The sequence below is a fragment of the Bubalus kerabau genome, chromosome 4 (assembly GCF_029407905.1).
Source record: "Bubalus kerabau isolate K-KA32 ecotype Philippines breed swamp buffalo chromosome 4, PCC_UOA_SB_1v2, whole genome shotgun sequence".
Taxonomy (NCBI): domain Eukaryota; kingdom Metazoa; phylum Chordata; class Mammalia; order Artiodactyla; family Bovidae; genus Bubalus; species Bubalus kerabau.
In genome coordinates, this window is record NC_073627.1 from 5,706,013 (window position 1) to 5,730,085 (window position 24,073).

The 24,073-nt window shown below is 48.5% G+C and overlaps 1 protein-coding gene and 1 non-coding gene across 6 annotated transcripts in view; both read right to left on the bottom strand.

Moving 5' to 3' along the window:
* The window catches only part of SLC39A11 (solute carrier family 39 member 11), a 293,523-nt gene extending 277,084 nt beyond the window's left edge, over window positions 1-16,439 (bottom strand). For 4 of the 5 annotated variants that reach the window (XM_055575022.1, XM_055575020.1, XM_055575023.1 and 1 more), the window contains exons 1-3: window positions 16,329-16,439; window positions 12,068-12,186; window positions 6,244-6,282 (exon numbers count right to left, since the gene is read on the bottom strand). In XM_055575022.1, the coding sequence (XP_055430997.1) occupies window positions 6,244-6,282; window positions 12,068-12,175 (147 nt within the window). In that variant the 5' untranslated portion in view covers window positions 12,176-12,186; window positions 16,329-16,439. Of the gene's footprint in view, window positions 1-6,243; window positions 6,283-12,067; window positions 12,187-13,651; window positions 13,740-16,328 lie in introns of all 5 variants that reach the window. The other variant, XM_055575021.1, reaches the window with a different exon arrangement.
* On the bottom strand, window positions 828-900 carry TRNAG-CCC (transfer RNA glycine (anticodon CCC)). The gene has a single exon. It is a non-coding gene; the product is annotated as a tRNA-Gly (tRNA).
* Window positions 16,440-24,073: the final 7,634 nt, after the last annotated feature.

Below are 24,073 nucleotides of genomic sequence, written 5' to 3' on the forward strand. Positions count from 1 at the left end.
CTAAGATCCCAAAAGCCATGCAGCCAAAAAAAATTAATTAAATAAAAATAAACAGCATAGGGATTTGATTCTCTCCGTTATCCACTTAAAAATGTACACAAAATAAGTTGTGTGTTTATGTCTTATGTACTTTTCTGTTCCAGGGTTATATTCTACACACAAAAACATAAGAGCTAGCTCTTATTCAAAAGTCAAAAAATGTATACCATTCCTTTTTCTCCTTGATTCATATATCAATTCTGTTTTCCCACTGAATTTTATCCTAGAGCAACTTATATTTTATGCTAGAAAGCCTATTATTGGTTTCTTTCTCATACTGGTTTGCAATAAAATATCTATGCACATTTCAATTTAATTTTTTTTTAATTTCCTGTGAGCCTAGAGTTCTAACTGCTTAAATAACAATTTCCTGGATTGAATGACTATTAAAACTATTAGTGGTTGAGAACAGATTCATAACAGCAAAAATTTAATATACCATTTCATAATTATTAGATATTCAAAAGTCTAATAATATTTATTCTTGGAAATACTTATTTTCAAGGATGAGGCATTTTTCTAATTTTTTCAGTTTTCATTCATATATCTGTGAATAAACATTAAGTGGTTACTGCTAGAATAAGACAGGGTTAAGCATCAATTTTATTTCCATTTTTCTATGAATTTTTTTTCTTAAACAAAGAAAATGTATTCATGTAAAGAAGATAGAAAAAATAAATATTTTGTTCTAATACTGTCATTTTTTTTTTTTTTTAATCTACCTAGTTGGCCACTCTTGGTCTCAGGTGTGGCATGTGGCATCTTTAGTGATAGCATGTGGGATCTAGTTCCCTGACCAGGGGTTGAACCCGGGCTCCCTGCATTGGGAGCACAGAGTCTTAACCACTAGACCACCAGGGAATTTTGTTATTTGAACTCTATCTGCTGCTGCTGCTGCTGCTGCTGCTAAATCACTTCAGTCGTGTCCGACTCTGTGCGACCCCATAGATGGCAGCCCACCAGGCTCTGCCATCCCTGGGATTCTTCAGGCAAGAACACTGGAGTGGGTTGCCATTTCCTTCTCCAGTGCATGAAAGTGAAAAGTGAAAGGGAAGTCGCTCAGTCGTGTCCAACTCTTCGCGACCCCATGGACTGCAGCCTACCAGGCTCCTCCAGCCATGGGATTTTCCAGGCAAGAGTACTGGAGTGGGTTGCCATTGACTAAGGCCCAAAATCCCAGAGCAGTTCAGTTCAGTCGCTCAGACGTGTCCGACTCTTTGCAACCCCGTGAACCGCAGCACTCCAGGCCTCCCTGTCCATCACCAACTCCCAGAGTTTACTCAGACTCATGTCCATTGAGTCGGTGATGCCATCCAACCATCTCATCCTCTGTCATCCCCTTCTCCTCCGGCCCTCAATCTTTCCCAGCATTAAGGTCTTTTCCAATGAGTCAGGTCTTCGCATCAGGTGGCCAAAGTATTAGAGTTTCAGCTTCAGCATTGGTCCACCAGGGAAATTTACATTAAAGGATTTCTTTCTCTCTTTATTTTTGGCCACACCATGTGGCTTTCGGGATCTTATTTCCCTGAAAGGATAGTATCTGAATTGCTAAAGGATTTGTGTCCAGTGTTCAGTGATCTGAGTCCTTTATCATCTCCACCCCAGCACCCACACACCAAGGGTCACTCCGTCTGTGCGTGGAGATGCTGCTACTCAGAGGCAAAGAACCAAGGCAAGAGAGCATCTTCCTTTGATAAAGCAGGAGAGGGCAGCTGTGTCGCGGAAGGTGGGAAGGCACAGTCCGCCTTGGGATATTCTTAGGCAGAGCAGTTTGGCCAAAGAGAACAAAACTGGAAGCTGAGGACACGGACACTGATGTTGCAACAACTCTCTGTGCCCCATGGAACACCTAGAATGCTTCCACAGACTCTGGTCTCAGAGTTGCTGGCTTAGAGGACTTTCAGGAGGTCCCACCCTCAGGCCAGGTTTTGCAGATCACAGAACTACAAAAACAGGAGCAAGGAACCAAATTTGACTCAATGGAAAGGGAAAAGCACAAACTAACGTGCCTGCTAATGTGACTGATGACACTGAAAAATGAACTCATGAGGTCAGTAGGTGCCCAATATGCTACTGGAGAAGAGTAGAGAAATCGCTCCAGAAAGAATGAACAGACGGAGCCAAAGCAAAAACAACGCCCGGGTGTGGATATGACTGGTGATGGAAGTAAAGTCTGATGCTGTAAAAAGTAATATTGCATAGGAACCTGAAATGTAAGGTCCATGAATCAAAGCAAATTGGAAGTGGTCAAGCAGGAGATGGCAAGAGTGAACATCGACATTATAGGAATCAGTGAACTAAAATGGACCGGAAAGGGCAAATTTAATTCAGACAACCATAATATCTACTACTGTGGGCAAGAATCCCTTAGAAGAAATGGAGTAGCCATCATAGTCAACAAAAGGGTCCAAAATGCAGTGCTTGGGTACAATCTCAAAAATGATAGAATGATCTCTGATCATTTCCAAGGCAAACCATTCAATATCACAGTAATCCAAGTCTATGCCCCAACCAGTAATGCTGAAGAAGCTGAAGTTGGATGGTTCTATGAAGACTTACAAGACCTTCTAGAACTAACACCCAAAAAAGATGTCCTTTTCATTAAAGGGGACTGGAATGCAAAAGTAGGAAGTCAAGAAATACCTGGAGTAACAGGCAAATTTGGGCCTGGAATACAGAATGAAGCAGGGCAAAGGCTATCAGAGTTTTGCCAAGAGAACGCAATGAGCATAGCAAAAACCCTCTTCCAACAACACAAGAGAAAACTCTATGCATGGACATCATCAGATGGTCAATACTGAAATCAGATTATATTCTTTGCAGCCAAAGATGGAGAAGATTTATACAGTCAGCAAAAACAAGACCTATACAGTCAGCAAAAACAAGACCAGGAGATGACTATGGCTCAGATCATGAACTACTTATTCCAAAATTCAGACTTAAATTGAGAAAACTACTAGACCATTCAGGTATGACCTACATCAAACCCCTTATGATTATACAGTGGAAATGACAAATAGATTCAAGGGATTATATCTGATAGACAGAGTGCCTGAAGAACTACGGACGGAGGTTCATGACATTGTACAAGAGGCAGTGATCAAGACCATCCGCAAGAAAAAGAAATGCAAAAAGGCAAAATGGTTGTCTAAGGAGGCCTTACAAATAGCTAAGAAAAGAAGAGAAGCTAAAGGCAAAGGAAAAAAGGAAAGATATACCCACTTGAATGCAGAGTTCCAAAGAATAGCAAGCTGAGATAAGAAAGCCTTCCTCCATGATCAATGCAAAGAAATAGAGGGAAACAATAGAATGGGAAAGACTAGAGATCTCTTCAAGAAAATTAGAGATATCAAGGGATAATTTCATGCAAAGATGGGCTCAATAAAGGACAGAAATGGTATGGACCTAACAGAAGCATAAGATATTAAGAAAAGGTGGCAAGAATACACAGAAGATCTATACAAAAAAGATCTTCATGACCCAGATAACCACGATGGTGTGATCACTCACCTAGAGCCAGAGATCCTGGATTGCAAAGTCAAGTGGGCCTTAGGAAGCATCACTATGAACAAAGCTAGTGGAGGTGATGGAATTCCAGTTGAGCTATTCCAAATCCTGAAAGATGATGCTGTGAAAGTGCTGCACTCAATATGCCAGCAAATTTGGAAAATTCAGCAGTGGCCACAGGACTGGAAAAGGTCAGTTTTCATTCCAATCCCAAAGAAAGGCAATGCCAAAGAATGTTCAAACTATCGCACAATTGCACTCATCTCACATGCTAACAAAGTAATACTCAAAATTCTTCAAGCTAGGCTTCAACAATATGGGAACCGAGAACTTCCAGATGTTCAAGCTGGATTTAGAAAAGGCAGAAGAACCAGAGATCAAATTGCCAACATCTGCTGGATCATCAAAAACGCAACAGAATTCCAGAAAAACATCTACTCTTTTATTGATTACGCCAAACCCTTTGACTGTGTGGATCACAACAAATTGTGAAAAATTCTTCAAGAGATGGGAATACCAGACTACCTGACCTGCCTCCTGAGAAATCTTTATGCAAGTCAAGAAGCAACAGTTAGAACTGGACATGGAACAGCAGACTGGTTCCAAATAGGGAAAGGAGTTTGTCAAGGCTGTATATTGTCACCCTGCTTATTTAACTTATATGCAGAGTTCATCTTGTGAAATGCCAGGCTGGATGAAGCACAAGCTGGAATCAAGATTGCCAGGAGAAATATCAACAACCTCAGTATACAGATAACAGCACCCTTATGGCAGAAAGCCAAGAGGAACTAAAGAGCCTCTTGATGAAAGTGAAAGAGGAGTGTGAAAAAGTTGGCTTAAAACAACATTCAGAAAACTAAGATCATGGCATCTGGTCCCATCACTTCATGGCAAATAGATAGGGAAACAATGGAAACAGTGAGAGGCTTTATTTTTGGGGGCTCCAAAATCACTGCAGATGGTGACTGCAGCCATGAAATTAAAAGATGCTTGCTCCTTGGAAAAAAGTTATGACCAACCTAGACAGCATATTAAAAAGCAGAGACATTACTTTGCCAGAAAGTTCCATCTAGTCAGAGCTATGGTTTTTCCAGTAGTTATGTATGGATGTGAGAGTTGGACTATAAAGAAAGCTGAGCACTGAAGAAATGATGCTTTTGAACTGTGGTGTTGGAGAAGATTCTTGAGAGTCCCTTGGACTGCAAGGAGATCCAGCCAGTCCATCCTAAAGGAAATCAGTCCTGAATATTCACTGAAAGGACTGATGCTGAAGCTGAAACTGCAAAACTTTGGCCACCTGATGCGAAGAGCTGACTCACTGGAAAAGACTTTGATGCTGGGAAAGACTGAAGGCAGGAGGAGAATGGGATGACAGATGATGAGATGGTTGGTTGGCATCACTGACTCGATGGAGATGAGTTTGAGCTGGACTTTGAGCGGGAGTTGGTGATGGACAAGGAGGCCTGGCATGCTGCAGTCCATGGGGTCGCAAAGAGTCAGACTCGACTGAGCGACTGACCTGAACTGAATGTGATTGATGAGAATGGAATACACAGCACCGCCAGGTGGTATTCATGCCTGGAAAATGGAATCCGCACTAAGTGAGCCTCTAGGTCTGACTCCCAGTTTACAGGAGACCCAGGGGACAGAGGAACAAGTTCAACAGCACCAGGTGGCAATCCGCCAAGGTCAAATCGTGGGACATTCTACAGACCAACAATTCAGCTTCTCTAACAAATTACTAGAGGTAGGGGTGGAAATGGTGGGGTGGGGGAGAGTACTGTAAAGAATAAAAGAGACTGAAAATACTCAGTATGAAACAAATTCAAGGCTGCTCCCCCGTGGTCCGGTGGTTAGGACTCGATGCCTTCACTGCCAAGGCCCAGGTTTCATCCCCGGTCAGGGAACTAAGACCCAGTACACCTTGAGCTATGCCCCAAAAAAAGGAAACAAATTCAATATGAAAATCTTGTTTGGATCGTGATTCTAACAAAACAGTTTTAGGAGACACCTTTGAAAAACACAGAGGAAGTCTGTGAAGTCAAATATTGGATACTAATAAGGAAATATTAATTTTGGTAGGTGTGATAATACCATGCCGATTATGTTTTTTTTTTAATCATCATTCAGTTAGAGTTGTGCGTTGAATTTACAAGTGAAATTATATGATGTCTGAGATTTGCTTTTACAAAACAGTCTCCCTCCCACATATACTAGGCGGTGGGAGGTTGGTGGAGGAGGGGTATGTTAAATGAGCTTAGCAAATGTCACTAATGATTGAAGCTGAGCTGTGGGTACGCCAGGGGTACCTTATGGGATTCTCTCCACTTTTGTACATGTTTGAAAATATCCATAATATAAGGTCTTATGGGTGACAAGGAGGAGTAAAGAACATATTTGATTAGTGCCAACAAAGCTCTGTGCTAAGCCCTCCCTAAACATATATACCTCACTTGGAATACTTATTTACAAGTCCTGATACAGCTGCCAACAAGCCTCTTTCTCTGTCTAAGGAGAGGCAGGGGCATTCCCTTTGCTGGATGCAAACAGGGTCAGAGATCAGAGGGAGCCATTGGCAACTGGAGATTACAAAGGGGGAACGTGGCCACAAGGGCAGAGGCTGGAAATACCCCTTGGCAGAGAAATAACAGAAGAAACATTCTCCACTCAGATCCCTCCCACCATGCGCTGACTTACCCCTGCAGCAAAGCCAAGGCTTCCATCTAAGATCCGCCTCTGAAAATGAAAAAAAGATGTTTCAGTTTCTAAGAAAGGTTTCATGAGATAGGAGGCAATCATAAGCCTAAAAAAGCCACATGAATCAAGACGAGCCCAGGTCGGAGCTTGCAAATCTATCTGGAACCCTGGACCCGAGTCTATAAAATGAGCCAAGAGTCGGGAAAAAAAAAATTTTTTTTAAACCTTTCATCCATTCCATAAGCAATCAGAGGCTTCATTTAGCACGACCCTTGGCTCGCATTGTCCACATGCCTTACTTCTTTCTCAGGGCTCCCTGTGAATCACGGCTATAAACCTTTAGTAAGGAGCTGGTATGGGCTTTCCTGGTGGCTCAGAGGATAAAGCGTCTGCCTACAATGCAAGAGACCCAGGTTCGATCCCTGGGTTGGGAATATCCCCTGGAGAAGGAAGTGGCAACCCACTCCAGTACTCTTGCCTGGAAAATCCCATGGACTGAGAAACCTGGTAGGGGGTCGCAAAGAGTTGGACACGACTGACCAACTTCACTAAGGAGCTGGTATAAAGTTGGAAGTTGACAAGTACTGACAAGGAGCACGTGGACCAACCAAAATCCTCCCGCACTGCAGGTGGGCGTACAAGCTGGTCCAGCCACTTTGGAAAGCTGGCAGCGTCCGCTCAAAGTGAAACTTCATCAGCATGCCCTATGACCCAGCAGTAAGGGCCATGCGTAATTACCAACAGAAACATATACTTGGATTCAGCGGACTTGTGGGCAAAAATGCTTTTTATGGCACTACTTGTGAGAGCTGAAACTCAAAAACTACCCAGAGGTCCACCAACGGCAGAATGGATAGGTCACGAGGATGTATACACACAGAGAACACCATGTAGAAAGAACACACATATATACATGACTGGAGCTCACAATCAGGCAGGGGCATTCAGGAAATGAGAAAACAGTGAAAGTGAAAGCCACTCAGTCGTGTCCAACTCTTTGTGACCCCATGGACTGTAGTCCATGGAATTCTCCAGGTCAGAATAGTGGAGTGGGTAGCATTTCCCTTCTCCAGGGTATCTTCCCAGCCCAGGGATCAAAGCCAGGTCTCCTGCATTGCAGGCAGATTCTTTACCAGCTGAGCCACAAGGGAAGCCCAAGAATACTGGAGTGGGTTGCCTATGCCTTCTCCAGCAGATCTTCCTGACCCAGGAATGGAACCATGGTCTCCTGCATTGTAGGCAGATTCTTTACCAACTGAGCAATAAATAGGGTGAAATCAGCCAGACCCAGAAGAGCATACACTATACAATACACTCTACAAAACAGAGAAAACGAAACTCTGCTGTTGGAGACCAGGAGAGGGGCTGCCCTTGGAGTGGAGTAGGGGACTGGGGTAGGGATTGCAAGGGACCCTGAAAGGATTGCTGCAGGGGAGGGCAGGGGTTCAGTGCAGCTAAGTTTAGTTCAGTTGCTCAGTCGTGTCCAACTCTTTGTGACCTCATGGACTGCAGCACGCCAGGCTTCCCTGTCCATCACCAACTCCCAGAGTTTACCCAAACTCATCTCCATGGAGTCGGTGATGCCATCCAACCATCTCATCCTCTGTCGTCCCCTTCTCCTCCTGCCTTCAATCTTTCCCAGCATCAGGGTCTTTACATGGGTCTTCATCAGGGTCTGACAATGAGTCAGCTCTTCACATCAGGTGGCCAAAGTATTGGAGTTTCAGCTTCAATATCAGTCCTTCCAATGAACACCCAGGACTGATTTCCTTTAGGATGGACTGGTTGGATCTCCTTGCAGTCCAAGGGACTCTCAAGAGTCTTCTCCAACACCACAGTTTAAAAGAATCAATTCTTCAGTGCTCAGCTTTCTTTATAGTCCAACTCTCACATCCATACATGACCACTGGAAAAACCATAGCCTTGACTAGACAGACCTTTGTTGGCAAAGTAATGTCTCTGCTTTTGAATATGCTATCTAGGTTGGTCATGACTTTCCTTCCAAGGAGTAAGAGTCTTTTAATTTCATGGCTGCGGTCACCATCTGCAGTGATTTTGGAGCCAAAAAAAATAAATAAAGTCTGACACTGTTTCCACTGTTTCCCCATCTATTTGCCATGAAGTGATGGGACCGGATGCCATGATCTTAGTTTTCTGAATGTTGAGTTTTAAGCCAACTTTTTCACTCTCCTCTTTTCACTTCTATCAAGAGGCTCTTTAGTTCTTCTTCACTTACTGCCATAAGGGTGCTGTTATCTCCATCAGTTCAGTTTGGTTCAGTCGCTCAGTCGTGTCTGACTCTTTGCGACCCCATGAATTGCAGCACGCCAGGCCTCCCTGTCCATCACCAACTCCGGAGTTCACCAAACCCACATCCATCGAGTCCATGATGCCATCCAGCCATCTCATCCTCTGTCGTCCCCTTTTCCTCCTGCATATCTGAGGTTATTGATATTTCTCCCAGCAATCTTGATTCCAGCTTATGCTTCTTCCAGCCCAGCGTTTCTCATGATGTACTCTGCATATAAGTTAAATAAGCAGGGTGACAATATACAGCCTTGACAAACTCCTTTCCCTGTTTGGAACCAGTCTGTTGTTCCATGTCCAGTACTAACTGTTGCTTCCTGACTTGCATACAGGTTTCTCAAGAGGCAGGTCAAGTGGTCTGGTATTCCCATCTCTTGAAGAATTTTCCATAGTTTATTGTGATCCACACAAAGGCTTTGGCATAGTCAATAAAGCAGAAATAGATGTTTTTCTGGAACTCTCTTGCTTTTTCCATGATCCAGCAGATGTTGGCAATTTGATCTCTGGTTCCTCTGCCTTTTCTAAAACCAGCTTGAACATCTGGAAGTTCACGGTTCACATATCATTGAAGCCTGGCTTGGAGAATTTTGAGCATTACTTTACTAGCATGTGAGATGAGTGCAATTGTGCGGTAGTTTGAGCATTCTTTGGCATTGCCTGTCAGGGGCTGGGGGGATCCTATTCTAGTACTTGATCTGGGCGCTATTTCCATGGACACTGGTGAAAAGTCATCAAGCTGTACACTTAGAAAATGCATTTTCCTTTCTTTAAATTATTTATTTTGGGGTGTGCTGGGTCTAGTTGTGACAAGTGAGGGCTGCTCTCCAGCTGTGGTGCACCGGCTTCTCATCACAGTGGCTTCTCTTGTTGCGGCTCGGGGGCTCCAGATCTCGGGCTCAGTAGTTGCAGTGCATGGGCTTAGTTGATCTTCCCGCACCAGGGATGGAACCCGTGTCCCCTGCATTGGCAGGTGGATTCTTAACCACTGGACCATCAGGGAAGTCCATAAAATGTGCATTTTTCTATATGCATTGTGTTTTTCAATAAAAATATTTTCTTTTTAAGGAGGGGCCTAAGTTATATAATCTCTAGCCACATGGATGCAGTTGCTATTGTTCAGTCATAAACTAACTGTCCAGCTGTTGGGGACTGGCTGAATAAACTGCACTGCATTTTTATGGCAGGATGTTCTACAGCTATCTAAGTAACTAATCAAAATAATCAATAAACCATTTAGGGTTAGGGAGCGATGCCTATGACATCCAGTGAAAAATGCTCATTATAAAAATTCATAATTTGATCCTCATTATGTAAAGAAAACAGATATGTCTGTATTTGTATACTCAAATACAGCCAAATAAACTTGAACAAATGTTTCAGTTTTCCTTTCAGAAAAGTGAGATTGGGAACACTTTATTATTTCTTTCAGCTTCTCCATATTTTTTGAGTTCCCTACAATTACAATATGATCTTTTTTCAATCAAGAAAATGAATTTGGGGGACTTTCCTGATGGTCCAGTGGCTAAGACTCTGTGCTCCCAAGGCAGGGGGCCTGGGTTTGACCCCTGGTCAGGAAACTAGATCCCACGTGCCTCAACCAAGACTCACTGCTGCCAAATAAACAAATATTAAAAAAAAAAAGAAAAGAATTTCGAGTGAATTTGAGCCGCTGTTGATAGCAGTGGAGATGGCTGAGTGTCCATCATCCCCAGGAACCCTCACTGAAGCCCCTATATCAGCTGGGTGAAAACTGAGGTTCGCCGGGGCAGGAGGAGAAGTGCTTGCCTCTGGGCACTCCTGTCCACAGCTGGCTTTATCCCCTCATGTCTGGCCCTTCCTACCTCTCCGGCACGGCTCCTGTGCAGAGAGGGCTCACCTAGCCCAGCTGAGCCTGCTCCCTTTAGAAGGTACTGCTTTCAAGGCTGGTCCTTAGCTGGCTCCTGGGAAGCTGGCACTGGGACTGCTCCCCCATCCCTGACCGATAAGATAAGGGTGGGTCCCTGTGCCCGTTTCACAAACCACGTGATTTATCCGGGACAGCTGCTTTCCTTCTGAGAGTCTGCAATTTGGGTTGGTGGCTCAGATGCCTCTGTGGCCAGCCCCCAGTAAAGACCTTGAGGACCGAGCCTGCACTGGGCGTCCCTGGGCAGACACATCGTCCACGTGTTACCCCGTTGTCACTGCTGGGGAAGGAGCACGCTCTGTGCCTCCTCGTAGGAGGAAGGGGGCGTCAGACCCCAAATCTGTGCACAGATCTCCCCAGACCCTGACGTAGCTGTTGTGTCCTTTCGCTGTGATAGACCTTAGCGACGACGACGTGGCTCAGCCACATGCCGAGTCCCACGAGCCCGTCTAGTGAATCACGGCATCTGTGAGTGGTCGTGGGGACCCCCGACGCGCCTCTGCACAGAGAAGTGTCTCAGCCGTTCCTCCTACTGACCTGGGGTCAACGCTAACGGGAGACAGATTAGGGGCTCTCAGCTCCCAGGGGAGGGGGCACCTCTGCGATGGCTTCTCCCTTCCGAGCAGCCTCCACAGCACCGACCGGGCTCACTCGGGGCCTGTGGACTTCCACTCAGGTCTCTGCGGCCAGCCGGCCAGCCAGAACCCAGCTCTTCCGACTCAGATCTCTGCTTCTAAACGCAACTGAAACTGGGGAAGATGGAAACATGGGCTGCTCTACCCCGGAAAGGCTCGAGGACAGGACCCTGGTGACCTGGCACAGCTGTCGGGAGATGGGCGGGGCGCTGGGCCGCCTGTTGACAGCAGCCTGGGACCTGGACCAGTCTCTGCAGGCTCCCAGCCCGGTTCCCAGTGACATCAGCACTGCTGTACAGGTCCTGACACGAGAGGACCCTGGCCGGCCGGCTTCCCGGGCCTCTCGGTGGGTCTGCCTCGCTCCTCCAGCGCGTGCACGCTCGCTACAGCTGCCCTGCCTGCGCCCTGAGCATGGCGGTCGAGGGGACTCTGCGTTCATCAGGATGCCGTGGACTCGGGCAGCCTGGGCTGGAGGAGAGGCAGGGCCTCCACGCACAGGAGGCGGGCGTGGGCTGGGGCAGGGCAGGAGGGTGCATGGAGTGTGCATGGAGGGGGGGTCTGGGAGATGTAGGGGTGCGCGGGGTGGGGTGGGGTCTTCAGGGGCCTGGGGAGCGTGGGGCAGGTCTGTGTGTGTTCATCCCAAAGGGGGCAAGGGAGGAAAGGAAGAGTCTAGAAATGGGCTGAAGGAAACAGAGCCGGCCCCCTCGCTTTTTCCAGGGTTTTTTCCGCCCCTCACGGCACAGGGCGAGGGGGTCAAACCTCACACGTTGCCACCTGCTCCAGGCCCGAGAACCTGGGCGGCAGAGAGAAATCAGGGGGGGCTCCTAACGGCCAAAACACTGGGCATCGGAAGGGAGACGCAGAGGGCCCATGAGCTCCCAGGCAGGGGGCTGGAGGGGGCGAGGGAAGGAAAGGGGCAGAGTTCACTACAAAGGGCCCCCCACCGCGAACCCCCCAGAACCAAAGCGAGGCAACTCACCTGTCCGCTAGAGAAGACGAACACGAGGGCTGCCCCGGCTGCTGTCAACCCCCAGGTGAAGAAGGTCCCCAGCAGGGCCTGGGACACCGGGCTGTGGCCGTGGAGCATGCTGGATACGGCTGTGTGCAGAGGAGCAGAGAGGGTCAGCGCCCGTGGTCCCTCCCCGGGACGCGCACGTGCTAAGGGGCCCGCACACCCGTCAGTGACCTGGCCCAGGCCAGGCTGGGCGGCTTCACCCAGGCTGACCCCAGCTATCAGAAACCATCCAGCTCTGAAAGGAGACACCTGGGGACGCCCAGGGAGACACCAGGGGAGGAGACGACAGGAGGGAAGGGAGGGCACTGGGAAACAGTTCCAAAGACGTGCAAAGAATGCAAATTCCTTAGCCTGGAGGGAGAGAGTCTGGGATGTCTGACTGCAGCCTTTGGGCATGTTCTACCTGTTTCACCTGAGCCTTGCCTATCATCCATCATGTCTCCTCCGAGCACAGGCTGACCAGCTCAGATGCCCTCCTGAAGCTCTTCCACCCAAAGAAAGTGTTGGTCGCTCAGTCGCATCCAACTGTTTGCGATTCCATGGACTGCAGCCCGCCAGGCTCCTCTGTCCCTAGGATTTCCCAGGCAAGAACACTGGAGAGGGTAGCCATTCCCTTCTCCAGGGGCTCTTTCTCACCCAGGGATCGAACCCGCATCTCCTGCACTGCAGGCAGATTCTTTACCATCTGAGCTAGCAAGGAAGCCCAATCGAACTTTCAGCAGCTCTCCGGAGCAGTTCTCATGGCAGCTCCCGTAGCCACCAAGGATTCACTCCATCAGCTGACCGTCAACTCACCCAACAACTCTTCAACCACTGCACCCTGAAAGGGCACTGTATTCCAGCTCAACCCTGTTATTCGCGGTGCCTTTCACAAGTCCCCAATGGTCCTGCTCCAAGTCTCTCTTTATCCAGTTTCCTCCCCAGCCTCCAGCCATCAGACCCAGAGCATCCTCTGATAAAGCCAACTTTGATGCCACGGTTCCCTGATTCCCCTCTACTCCGGTCCCAGGGCACGTCTTCACTGCTTTCTTTGTGTGGGCTTGCCTCCTTCATCTTTTATATCATTCGTTGTTGAAAAATAGGGATGATGCTTTTTCACATTTGATACCCCCATAAAATAGGGTTTTCTGGCACCCCAAAACATATGTGCTGAATTGAAAAGGGCGGGCTTATCTTGAATAAGCAAAGACACAGAAACAAAACCCAAGTGTCATTTCCCCAAGTCCACTGAGCATGTGCGGGCCTGCTCAGTCGCTTCACTTGCGTCCAACTCTTTGCAACCCCGTGGACTGTAGCCCGCCAGGCTCTTCTGTCCATGGGATTCTCCAGTCAAGAATACTGGAGCAGGTTGCCATGCCCTCCTCCAAGGGATCTTCCACCCCCCACCCCCCCCTCCCCACTCAGGGACTGAACCAAAGTCTCCTGAGTTCCCTGCATTGCAGGCAGATTCTCTACCCACTGAGCCACCTGGGAAGCCCCCCCACTGAGCACTTTTGCTCCCAAGGCTGAAGTTACACCACTGCCCGCCAAGGAAGGAAAGGGAAGTACCATTGCCTTGTGGTTCTGCTCGGCAGACCTCCTCTAGACTTGCACATGTTCTAAATTCCAGCTCTGAAATGATAGGGAGTCACCTCACCTGTGGAAAGTTACAAGGGAGAGAAACCCTCTTGTTGGAAAGCTCTGTGTGTAGTTGGTACAATAAACACCAGGGCTCAAGGCCTCATCACAAAGGGCTCATTCAGCTCCCCCGATCCTCTAGCACTCACAGGGCTGGACACGACCCCAGTTGGCTCAGCCCTGCCAGGCTCTAGTGGTCTGTGAGGAGCCAGCAACCCTGAACTTGCAGACCAAAAGCTGTTGATTCTGCTCTGACCCTGGAAGTAAACCCGGGCAGAGGGTAGATGGGCCCTCTTATGCCAAGAGGGTCAGCAAACCAGCAGGATTCAGATCTAGGAAGCTGTAAGTCAGGATGAACCCAGGTAAACCCAGGTGAGCCCAGGCTCAGTCAAGGTACCAAGAAACCTCAGCACGAAACAGAATCTCTGGACTCAGCCTGGGTCTCCATAGTCTAAGTGGAGTTCAGGAGGATGACTGCACCAACTAAAGAAAAAAACACCATTAAGCAAAAACCCACCTCGTTACATATGGCATCTTGTTAAGGCATCCTAAAGAGAATCGTCTGTGCTTCTAAACTAAGACATTCGGATCATTACACCGATCTTTGTGGATACAAATTTCAAAGAGGATTTACAAAGAAAGGCACACAGCTAGCATTCTCTCGGTACTTATCATCCAAGACAGGTCATAACAACAACAAAAAAACAACTTTGTTTTTCAGCGTTGAATGCACCTTTTAGCAACTACAGAAAAGAGGAAACCATTTACATTCACCAAACAGCCAAAGTCAATGTGGGTTCTGTGGGCTGGCAAACAAGGAAGGTTGTGGGTGTTCCTGGGGGCTGGTGGGAGGCGAAAACACTGTTCTAAGACTCTATTGACGCACAGGCACCCTGAGATGTACGAAAAAGAGACACAGAGAGAAGGCCAAGGCCACCGTGGATTTATCGTTGGGGATGCCAGCCCAGTGCTCCTCAGAGAAGTTTCTTCCTTGCTGTTTTAAATCCTCACAATTCAGGGACCTCCCTGCTGGTCCAGTGGCTAAGACTCTGCACTCCCCGTGCAGGCAACCCAGGCTCAGTCCCTGGTCAGGGAATTAGATCCCACACGCCGCAACTAAGGACTCTCATATGGCAGCTAAAGGTCCCGCACCCCGCTTCAACGAAGATCGCGGATTCCACGAGCTGCCACTAAGACCCTGGTGCAGCCACAATAAATAAACATTAAAAGAAAACCCTCACTACTCTAAGGGTGGTCCCAGAACCAGCAGCACTGGGCCCCCTTAGGAGCTAAGTTAGAAATGCAGAATCTCAAGTACCATCCCAGACTTGCAGAATCAGAATTAATATTTTATGGGAGCTTCCCAGGTGGCTCTGCGGTAAAGAATCTGCCGTCAATGCAGGAAGATCCCCCGGAGAAGGAAATGGCAACTCACTCTGGTGTTCTTGCCAGGGAAATCCTATGGACAGAGGAGCCTGGCGGGCTACAGTCCATGGAGTCACAGAGAGTCAGACACGACTGAGCCAGGGAGCATGCACGCATGTAGCATCGCACAGCGTTCCACAGGGGATGGACATCAGGATGGAAAGCACGGATCTAAAACTGGAAGATCTTCTACAAGACCGAGAGCTTAGAAAGTGAGCTCTCCTGCCCCGTGAGGGATCGGCAGGGCCACCGCCACGCAGACCCAAGAGAGCAGAAAGTTTTCTCCAGTAGGCAGGACAGAGAAGTGCCTTGGCAACATAGAAGGCCAGCCAGGGTGGGTCAGCCAGCTCAAAAGCCACTTCTGCAGTGGGGCTCACACTTCCCAGGAGCTGATATTAAATCATAAGCCCGGGCCCCTCTGCAGGAGGGAAGATGATTCTCTGCCTGCTCCAGCTCGAAAGATGCCAGCACCTCCCCACACACAGCAGCGCAGGGCTCCTGGCGGATAGAAGATTTCTGTCTTTTCTCTCCATTTTAAACCTTCCAAGAGTCAGCTTCAAGAGGCTGATGGAAAAGCTGCACAGGTGTAAAGAGCACTTCACGAGACCCACATGCCTGCCCTGACTCCAAGACTGGAACTGAGCAAAGCGATTCGGGTCTGGGCGTCTGTGACTGCGGAAACTGGTCTCCAATACCTGGCTACTCAAAGTGTAGTCCGAGGACCTGCCGACCCAGGGGTGCAGAGAAAGGCGCCTCCTCGGGCCTGCCGCACATTAACCAGATTCCCAGTCAAGTTCAAGGGTCCTGCTGAGCCTCAGAGCCTGGCGGAGGGGACTTGGAGCAGCTGGACTTGCAACCAGGTCTGCTCCTGGGGGTACCCCTCCACACGCCCACTGGGAAGCGCTGAATGAAAAGGATCTTGGGGGACCACTGCCAACAGAAGGACAACACCCGCCAGCTCGCCCTGGAGAGGGGCAGGGGGCATGCTCCCGGCACCCCTCCCCCTCCTCTGCCACCTACCCAGGCCACCCTGCTTCTCCTCCGACCCCCTCCTCTCCCAGGGACACCTCCTTCCAAACTGCATGTGGTTGCCCTTCCAGGCCCCGCACTTGGCTCCTGGTGGCCCCAGACCCTGGGCCTCCAGCCCCGCCAAAGGCACCGAAGGCGAGAAGAGCCGACTCACTTCGGTGCCCTCTCAAGCCCCCTCTCCACTTCCATCAGCCCCGCAGCCGCTGCTGGTTCTGCGGGCTCCACTCCGGAGTCACTTCCTGCTTCCCTCCAGGCACACGTGTCCCCGGCCACCAAGCTCCGCCCCGCCCGCTGAAACTGGCAGATCCGGCAGGAGAATCAATTTTCTGGTTCACAGCCTCTGCGGGCTCGGGAAGACACTAGGGCGGGTAGAACTGAGAGCTGCACCATCCTCAGCAACCTTCCGGGAAGCCACAGAAACCCAGGGAAACAACGCCCTGCAACGGGCCTGATGTCAGTTAGGTTGCTGCATTCTGGCGGCGTCCCAGGTGAGCAACAGAGCATGCGACCTGCAGTCTCCACCATCAGCGTCATTCTTTAGATCAATGGTCCTCAAATTACAGCGTCCAATGGAACCACCCCCAGAGACATCAAAATGCAGAATGCTGGCACCCTCAGAGCTTCTGGTTCTGGAAGCCCCTGCAGAGGTTTTCTGTTCTGAACTAGTCGGGTTGGTGCTCTGATCCTAGAGCCCTTCATCGAGAACCAGTGCTTTGCTCTCCTGGCCTTCTAGGAAAGGACCATAGGGTGGGGTTGCTAGGTTTAGTCAAAAATATCCAGTCAAGTTTAACTGGATAACTGGATATCCAGTTAAACTTGAATGTTAGGTAAACAACAAATAATTTTTGAGAGAAGCCTGGCGAGCTGCAGTCCATGAGCTCACAAAGAGTCAGACATGACTTAGTGACTGAACACATAGCACATATCCTGTGTGTTCCTTCTCTAAGCAACTCACTATTATCTGGGACATACTTCTGCTAAAAGTGTATTTCACGTTTGTTGCTTATCCGAAATTCAGGTGTAACTGGGCGTCGGGTATTGTATCTGATGACCCTTCCAGAGGGTACCCAGAAACACTGCCCATAATCACTGTGGCCAAAGACCAGAGGATCCGATAGGAGCAGCCCTCTCTTGACCAGAGAAGTCAGTCGTGGACACTGGTGACCGCACCATATCCTTCCCTTCCAAGAAGGGAAGACAGCATGGTGACTGTAGGTGGTCTCTGCCCTCAGGAGATTCTTAGACACAGAGCAGAGCCAGGCCAGCTATCTCAGCTCAAGCCGCCATAAGAAAACAGCAGGCTGGGTGGCTTAAACACTGGACATCTATCGTCTTACACTTCTGGAGGCTGCAAGCCCAAGACCAGCTCAAGATCAAGTGCAGATTCGTGCCTGGTGAGGGCTTTCTTGCTGGCGTGCAGACGGCTGCCTTCTCACTGTGTGCTCACATGGCCTTCTCCTGGTGCACACAGGAAGGAAGGGAGATGGATGATTCTCTCTCTCTCTTCCTCCCTCCCTGCTCCCTCCTTCCCTCTCTGTTTCCCTTACAAGGTACTGCAGCCTAGGCTCTGGAGTCAGGAGGAAGCCCCATACAGCACGTGGGTTTCCATGGATAAATCCCATATTCCTCTGAGTCTCAGTACCCACCTTCCCATCCCAGGTCTGCGAATAATCAATCATTCTGTGCTCCCGACAAGCGACTGTAGAGGGAACAAAGTGCCCACCACCCAGCCAGGCCCCCACCCCCAGCAGACTGGCGGTCATTGTCCTCAAGCTCCACCCTTTCATTCATTTATATTATATTATATATACTATGGGGCTTCCCGGAGAAGGCAATGGCACCCCACTCCAGTACTCTTGCCTGGAAAACCCCATGGATGGAGGAGCCTGGTAGGCTGCAGTCCATGGGGTGGCAAAGAGTCTGACACGACTGAGCGTCTTCACTTTCACTTTTCACTTTCATGCATTGGAGAAGGAAATGGCAACCCACTTCAGTGTTCTTGCCTGGAGAATCCCAGAGTCAGGGGAGCCTGGCGGGCTGCCGTCAGTGGGGTCGCACAGAGTCAGACACGACTGAAGCAACTTAGCAGCAGCAGCAGCATGGGGCTTCCCTGGTGGCTCAGATGGTAAAGAATCTGCCTGCAATGTTAGAGACCTGGGTTCAATCCCTGGGTGGGGAAGATCCCCTGGAGGAAGGCAGGGCAACCCATTCCAGTATTCTTGCCTGGAGAATCCCATGGACAGAGGAGCCTGGCGGGGTGCAGTCCATGGGGTCACAAAGGGTCAGACATGACTGAGCACCTAACACTCTCACTTATATACATACCTTACATATTATATATATACACATGTATTTTATGAGCCTTTGCTTGCTCTGCCGGGCCCCAGCACATGGAGATCAGCTACGCACATGTGGGGCGGGCTCGCTCAACCCCTCTGGGCTCTTGTTTCTTTCCCTTTCCTGAAGTCTGACCACTGATGTGTCAGGAGGACTAAGATAAGCCCCTGAGCCTGGGGCGCTGGTTCTTTCAAAGTGTGGATGGTAAACTCGATTGAACTGGCACTGATATGCGGAAGGGATTAAGGAAGTGAAAGTAATAGGCAGTTCAAAGAATGCTATTGAAATATCAGGGATTTTTATTGGTTGCTCTTTTAGGGGATTTCCTAAGTATACCCCACTCATATATCCAGAATTCATCCATTTTGCCCAAAATAATAGCTCTGACTCATCATCTTGCCCTGACCGCGGACTTCATCTCCCCGATGAAGCAAGTGTTAACGTCAGCGGCTCAGTCCTGCCCGACTCTTTGCGACCCCATGGACAGTAGCCCGCCAGGCTCCTCCGTCTACGGGACTTTCCAGACAAGAATATTGGAGTGGGTTACCACTGCCTCCTCTGGGGGATCTTCCTGACCAAGCATCAAACCCACATCTCCTGTGTCTCCTGCACTCCAGGTATTCTTTAACACTGAGTCATCAGGTCCCAGATCATCCTCCAAAGGACAGTCTAAGTAATTTTTTAGAGACAGAAGTCCAGCCCTCAGAGGGCTTCTTGTGCCCTTGGAGTGAAACTCTAGCTGCCTCCCTCCACCTAGGAAGCCCTACGTGACCTGAGTCCGCTCACCTTTGACCCACCTGTACCCCTCCCTCACTCTGCTTCAGCGGGCTGCTCTGCCTTCTCCTGGAACAGTGCACTTATTTCCTCCGGCCTCAGGGCCTTTGCACATGCCGTTTCCTTGAGAACACCGCCTGGAGCGTCCACCTGGAGCGCCTGTCTTCAGGTCTTCACCTGGCTGGCTCCCTCCTGTCACGTGGGTCTCAGCTCAAGTGTCACCCCACAAAGAGGCCTTCCTTCAATGCCCTCTGTGACACAGTGCTTCCACGCCCTTCCGCATCATCTCACGGCGCTTCTCACTCTCAGGCATTCTTATTTACTCAGTCCCCTGAAAGGTGAGCTTCTGAGAGCAGGACCTTGTGGGCCGTCTGCATGGCTGTGTCTCCAGTGCAAAGCATGTAGCACCTGTTCAGTATTTATTGAATATTGGATAAGTTGTCCAGATGCAAATGTGTTATTCATTGGCTACATTTTACACATTAAAGACCTTCCTGAGAGTTACTGATACCAAGCAGGGCCTTGTGGGGTGCTCCTGTGCTCAAGGCCTTTCTGTGTCCCCCATATCTTACAGGAAACAGCCTTCATTCAGCTTCCATGACTTTCCCTGAGTTCCAATGGGCAGATTAAAGCAGTTGCTAGTCAGGGAAGAGAGGGGATGCGAGACCAGGGAGAACTGTTTCCCTATCAATGGATACACACCACAATACTGTTGAGCTGTTCTGCAGATACTGAGACCCCTCCAGGTGGGAGAAGTTAACGATTAACAGTGGTGTGCTGCCCACCAGCATGCAGACCCCAGGCCAGCTGCAACCTAAAGGCTGATGATACTGATGGTGTAGACCCCCACTGACCTCACCACCAACCCGTCAGAAGGATGTCCACCAGCTGACCACGTCCTCTTTGAACCGTTACTATACAACTTCTCACTGTCTTCTCCAAGTGGGGACACGCAGGCTTGAGGGTCTTGCCCTGCCGTGGCCCCCTTTGCCTGGCAACGCAATGAAGCTATTCTTTTCTATTTCACCCAAGAACTCTGTCTCTGAGATTCAATTTAGCACCAGTGTACAGAAAAGCTGAGCTTTTGGCATCATTATGAGAAAACAGCATTTGTGTACCAGATCACACGGTCCCGGCTGCTCTCATCATAAGTCGACAGCATCCCAAGGGCAGTTTTGCCCCCCGGGGGGGCCGTGAGCAGATGGGAGGGAACCAGCGGGCAGAGACCAGAGATGCTCCTACCCATCCATCAGCACCCAGGACAACCCCCACAACAGAGAATTATCTGACCCAGAACAGCAACAGTGCCAAGATTGAGACGCCCCAGTGTAATCCCATAAAATAAATCTTCTTAGTACGGAGTGATGATAAAACTCACTCTTTGAAATTTAATGAGGCCTTCAAGAAGCATCCAGCTTCAGTTAAGGCAGTAGTTAGCATTTGATTCCCCCTAAAATGCAGGAAAGACAAGAACCAACCGCCCAGCCAATCTTGACATTCCAATCACTGCAAAGACACACCTCCAGGGACTCCTCTGGTGGTCCACTGGTTAAGACTCTGCACTTCCAACGCACGTTAGGAGGGCAGATTTGATCCCTGGTCAGGGAATTAAGATCCCACATGTTCCACTGCATGGCAGAAAAAAAAAATTTTTTAATTTAATTGAAAAAAAAAGAATTAAAAAATTATACCTACCATCAAACCTCCCAGGTGCTCAATTCCCTCAGCTCTTCTGGGTTCTGATTATTTAAGGTTCTGATGTCAGGACACTGTGACATCACTGCTGCTGCTGCTGCTAAGTCGCTTCAGTCGTGTCCGACTCTGTGCGACCCCATAGACGGCAGCCCACCAGGCTCCCCTGTCCCTGGGATTCTCCAGGCAAGAACACTGGAATGGGTTGCCATTTCCTCCTCCAATGCATGAAAGTGAAAAGTGAAAATGAAGTCACTCAGTCGTGCCCGACTCAGCGACCCCATGGACTGCAGCCCATCAGGCTCTTCCGTCCATGGGATTTTTCCAGACAAGAGCACTGGAGTGGGGTGCCATTGCCTTCTCCGCTGTGACATCACAGGGCTTCCTAAATAGAAATGCCTGGGATGGCTTTGGCAATGAGTCCCTGGCAGGTGGAATAGGCCTGGTTGTTCCTGACACCTGCTCTCCAGTATGACTGATCAACTGACAAAGAGGAAATTCCAACCCGCCTTTTATCTAAAAACCATCCAAAGGAGCCAAGAGCGACCTGATGCCACTTTTCTGAACCTGGTACAGGGAACAGCTGCCCTCAAGGGCTTGGTGGGGGGAACTGAGTAAGCAAGCATGACACCTTTCTCACCTTTGTTCAGATGATTGATTCTGAACCTGCACCAGCTAGGCTGGAGGGAGGGTATAAAGACACAAGTTCTCTAAGTGTCCATCAACAGATGAATGGATAGAGAAGATGTGGTATAGACACACAATGGACTATTGCTGCTGCTGCTGCTAAGTCACGTCAGTGGTGTCCGACTCTTAGCGACCCCATGGACTACAGCCTACCAGGCTCCTCTATCCATGGGATTTTCCAGGCAAGAGTACTGGAGTGGGGTGCCATGTCTTCTCCACAATGGACTATTGCTTAGCTATAAAACAGAGTGAAATAATGCCAATTGCAGGAACATAAACAGACTTAAAGATTATCATACCAGGTGAACTAAGCAGACAGAGAAAGGCACATATCCGATTTGCCTGCATGTGGAAGGGCTTCCCTGGTGGCTCAGTGATAAAGGTGCCAATGCAGGAGATGCAGGTCTGATCCCTGGGCTGGGAAGATCCCCTGGAGAAGGAAATCGCAACCCACTCCAGTACTCTTGCCTGGGAAATCCCATGGACAGAGGAGCCTGGCGGGCTACAGTCCATGGGGTTACAAAAGACTGAGCAACCAAACAATAAAAAATACATGGAATCTTAAAAAAATGGTCCAGGTGAACTCATTTACAAAACAGAAGTAGACTCACAGACCCAGAAAACAAACCTATGGCTACCAAAGGGGAAAGGGGAGGGGAGGGATAAATCAGGAGTTTGGGTTTAACATATACACACTGCTATATGTAAAATATATAACCAACAAGAGTCTACTGTATCGCATAGGGGACGATACTCAATATCTTGTAATATTCTATAATGGAAAAGAATATGAAAAAGAATAGATTTATATATATGTGTAACAATCACTTTGCTATACATCTAAAACTGACAACATTGGAAGTCAACTGTACTTCAATTTAAAAACAAATAAATTTTTTAAAAGACAATAACATTTCAAAAGAAGAAAAAGAGAAGTATAGGTTCTACGGATTTTATACAAACCTATTATTGGGAGAGAAGTTTCCAGTATCGGGAGAGATATTTAAAATGCAAACCTGAGCCTGCTCAATTGCTAGCTTTAATATGATATGGAATTACTACATAAAAAAATTTCTACATAAAAAGCACCACTGATTAAATATATTTCAACCCTGTCTCTGAGATGATAACTGGCATAAATCTGTTTTCCATCTTTTCCACATTGGGTTTAAACAACTCTCCCGGCATCTCACAAGGAATTCTATGAAACTGAATTTTGGTTTATTAAGGGTGAATCGCTGAACAAGTAAATTCTGCTTTGAGCCTGCTCTTTTAGAGCTGTATGGATCACAGAGCAGCCTGCTGGTTCATTTGGTCACTCAGAGAATGTCTGCTGCACGCCTGCTCCGCGACAGGCACTTCTGAGGACTGGATACACACCAGCGAAGAAGACGGAGAACAGCTGTGCCCTCACGATGCTGCCAGGCCTGACGTCGCAGGCACTGCCTTGAATGTGTGTTATAAGTGAAGGCTTGTGGGACTTCCCCGGTGGTCCAGCGGCTATAACTCTGTGCTCCCAATGCAGAGGACCCGGGTTCGATCTCTGGAAAGGGAACTTTCCAGATTAGATCCGACATGCCACAACTAAGAGTCTGCACACCGCGACTAGAGATCCTGTGTGCCGAAACTAAGGCCTGGTGCAGCCAAATAAACAGACACGTAATCTAAGAAAAACAATGCTGCTTTCTTTAATTAAAAAAAAAAGAAAGAAAGAAGGAAACCAGTGTACCAGCACCCAGGATTTCCTCTTTTTCCAGGGGGTCTATGAAACGGTTACAAATTGAAAAAAACATACTGGGTTTCGGCTCCCCCCACCCCCCCCCAAAAAAAAACCTGCAGAAATTTCAATTAATAAGTGCTTAACGAAATGTCTATAAAACCTTGTTAATTATTGACTTTGGTATTCATAAAAATTTATTTACATTCAAACAACAATCTGAGGCTTAGCTTTACTCCCTTCAAGAGAATCCTTAAGTAGGCACAACAATGGCCAAGAAATCACAGTCAGTCAGAAATTAAATAAGCTTCTAGCCAAATTACTTCAAAAGCAAAATTATTTTTACAAACTTTTTGATTATTTTATGGTGGGTGTGAGGTGGGGCTACTTAATGTGGAATGCGGGAGCATTTTAATATGCCTGGTACAATCATTCAGGATCCTAAGAGGCCCCAGGGGCTGGGAAGGGAGCCAGGATTCCAAGAAGCTTTATTACTCTCTCCAGTGGGAATAGAAACGAAACTCATCTCGTGTGGATTTGCTGTAGATTGCGAAGGGCTGGTGATAGGGACAAGGGTAGGGCTGGGTGAACCTATCCAGAAAGGACGGTGTTTTCCTACTGTGAGCATAACCCCCGGGGAATGGGACAAGCAAGAAGAAGGAAGGAAGAGGGGAGCAGGAAGGGCAGGGAGG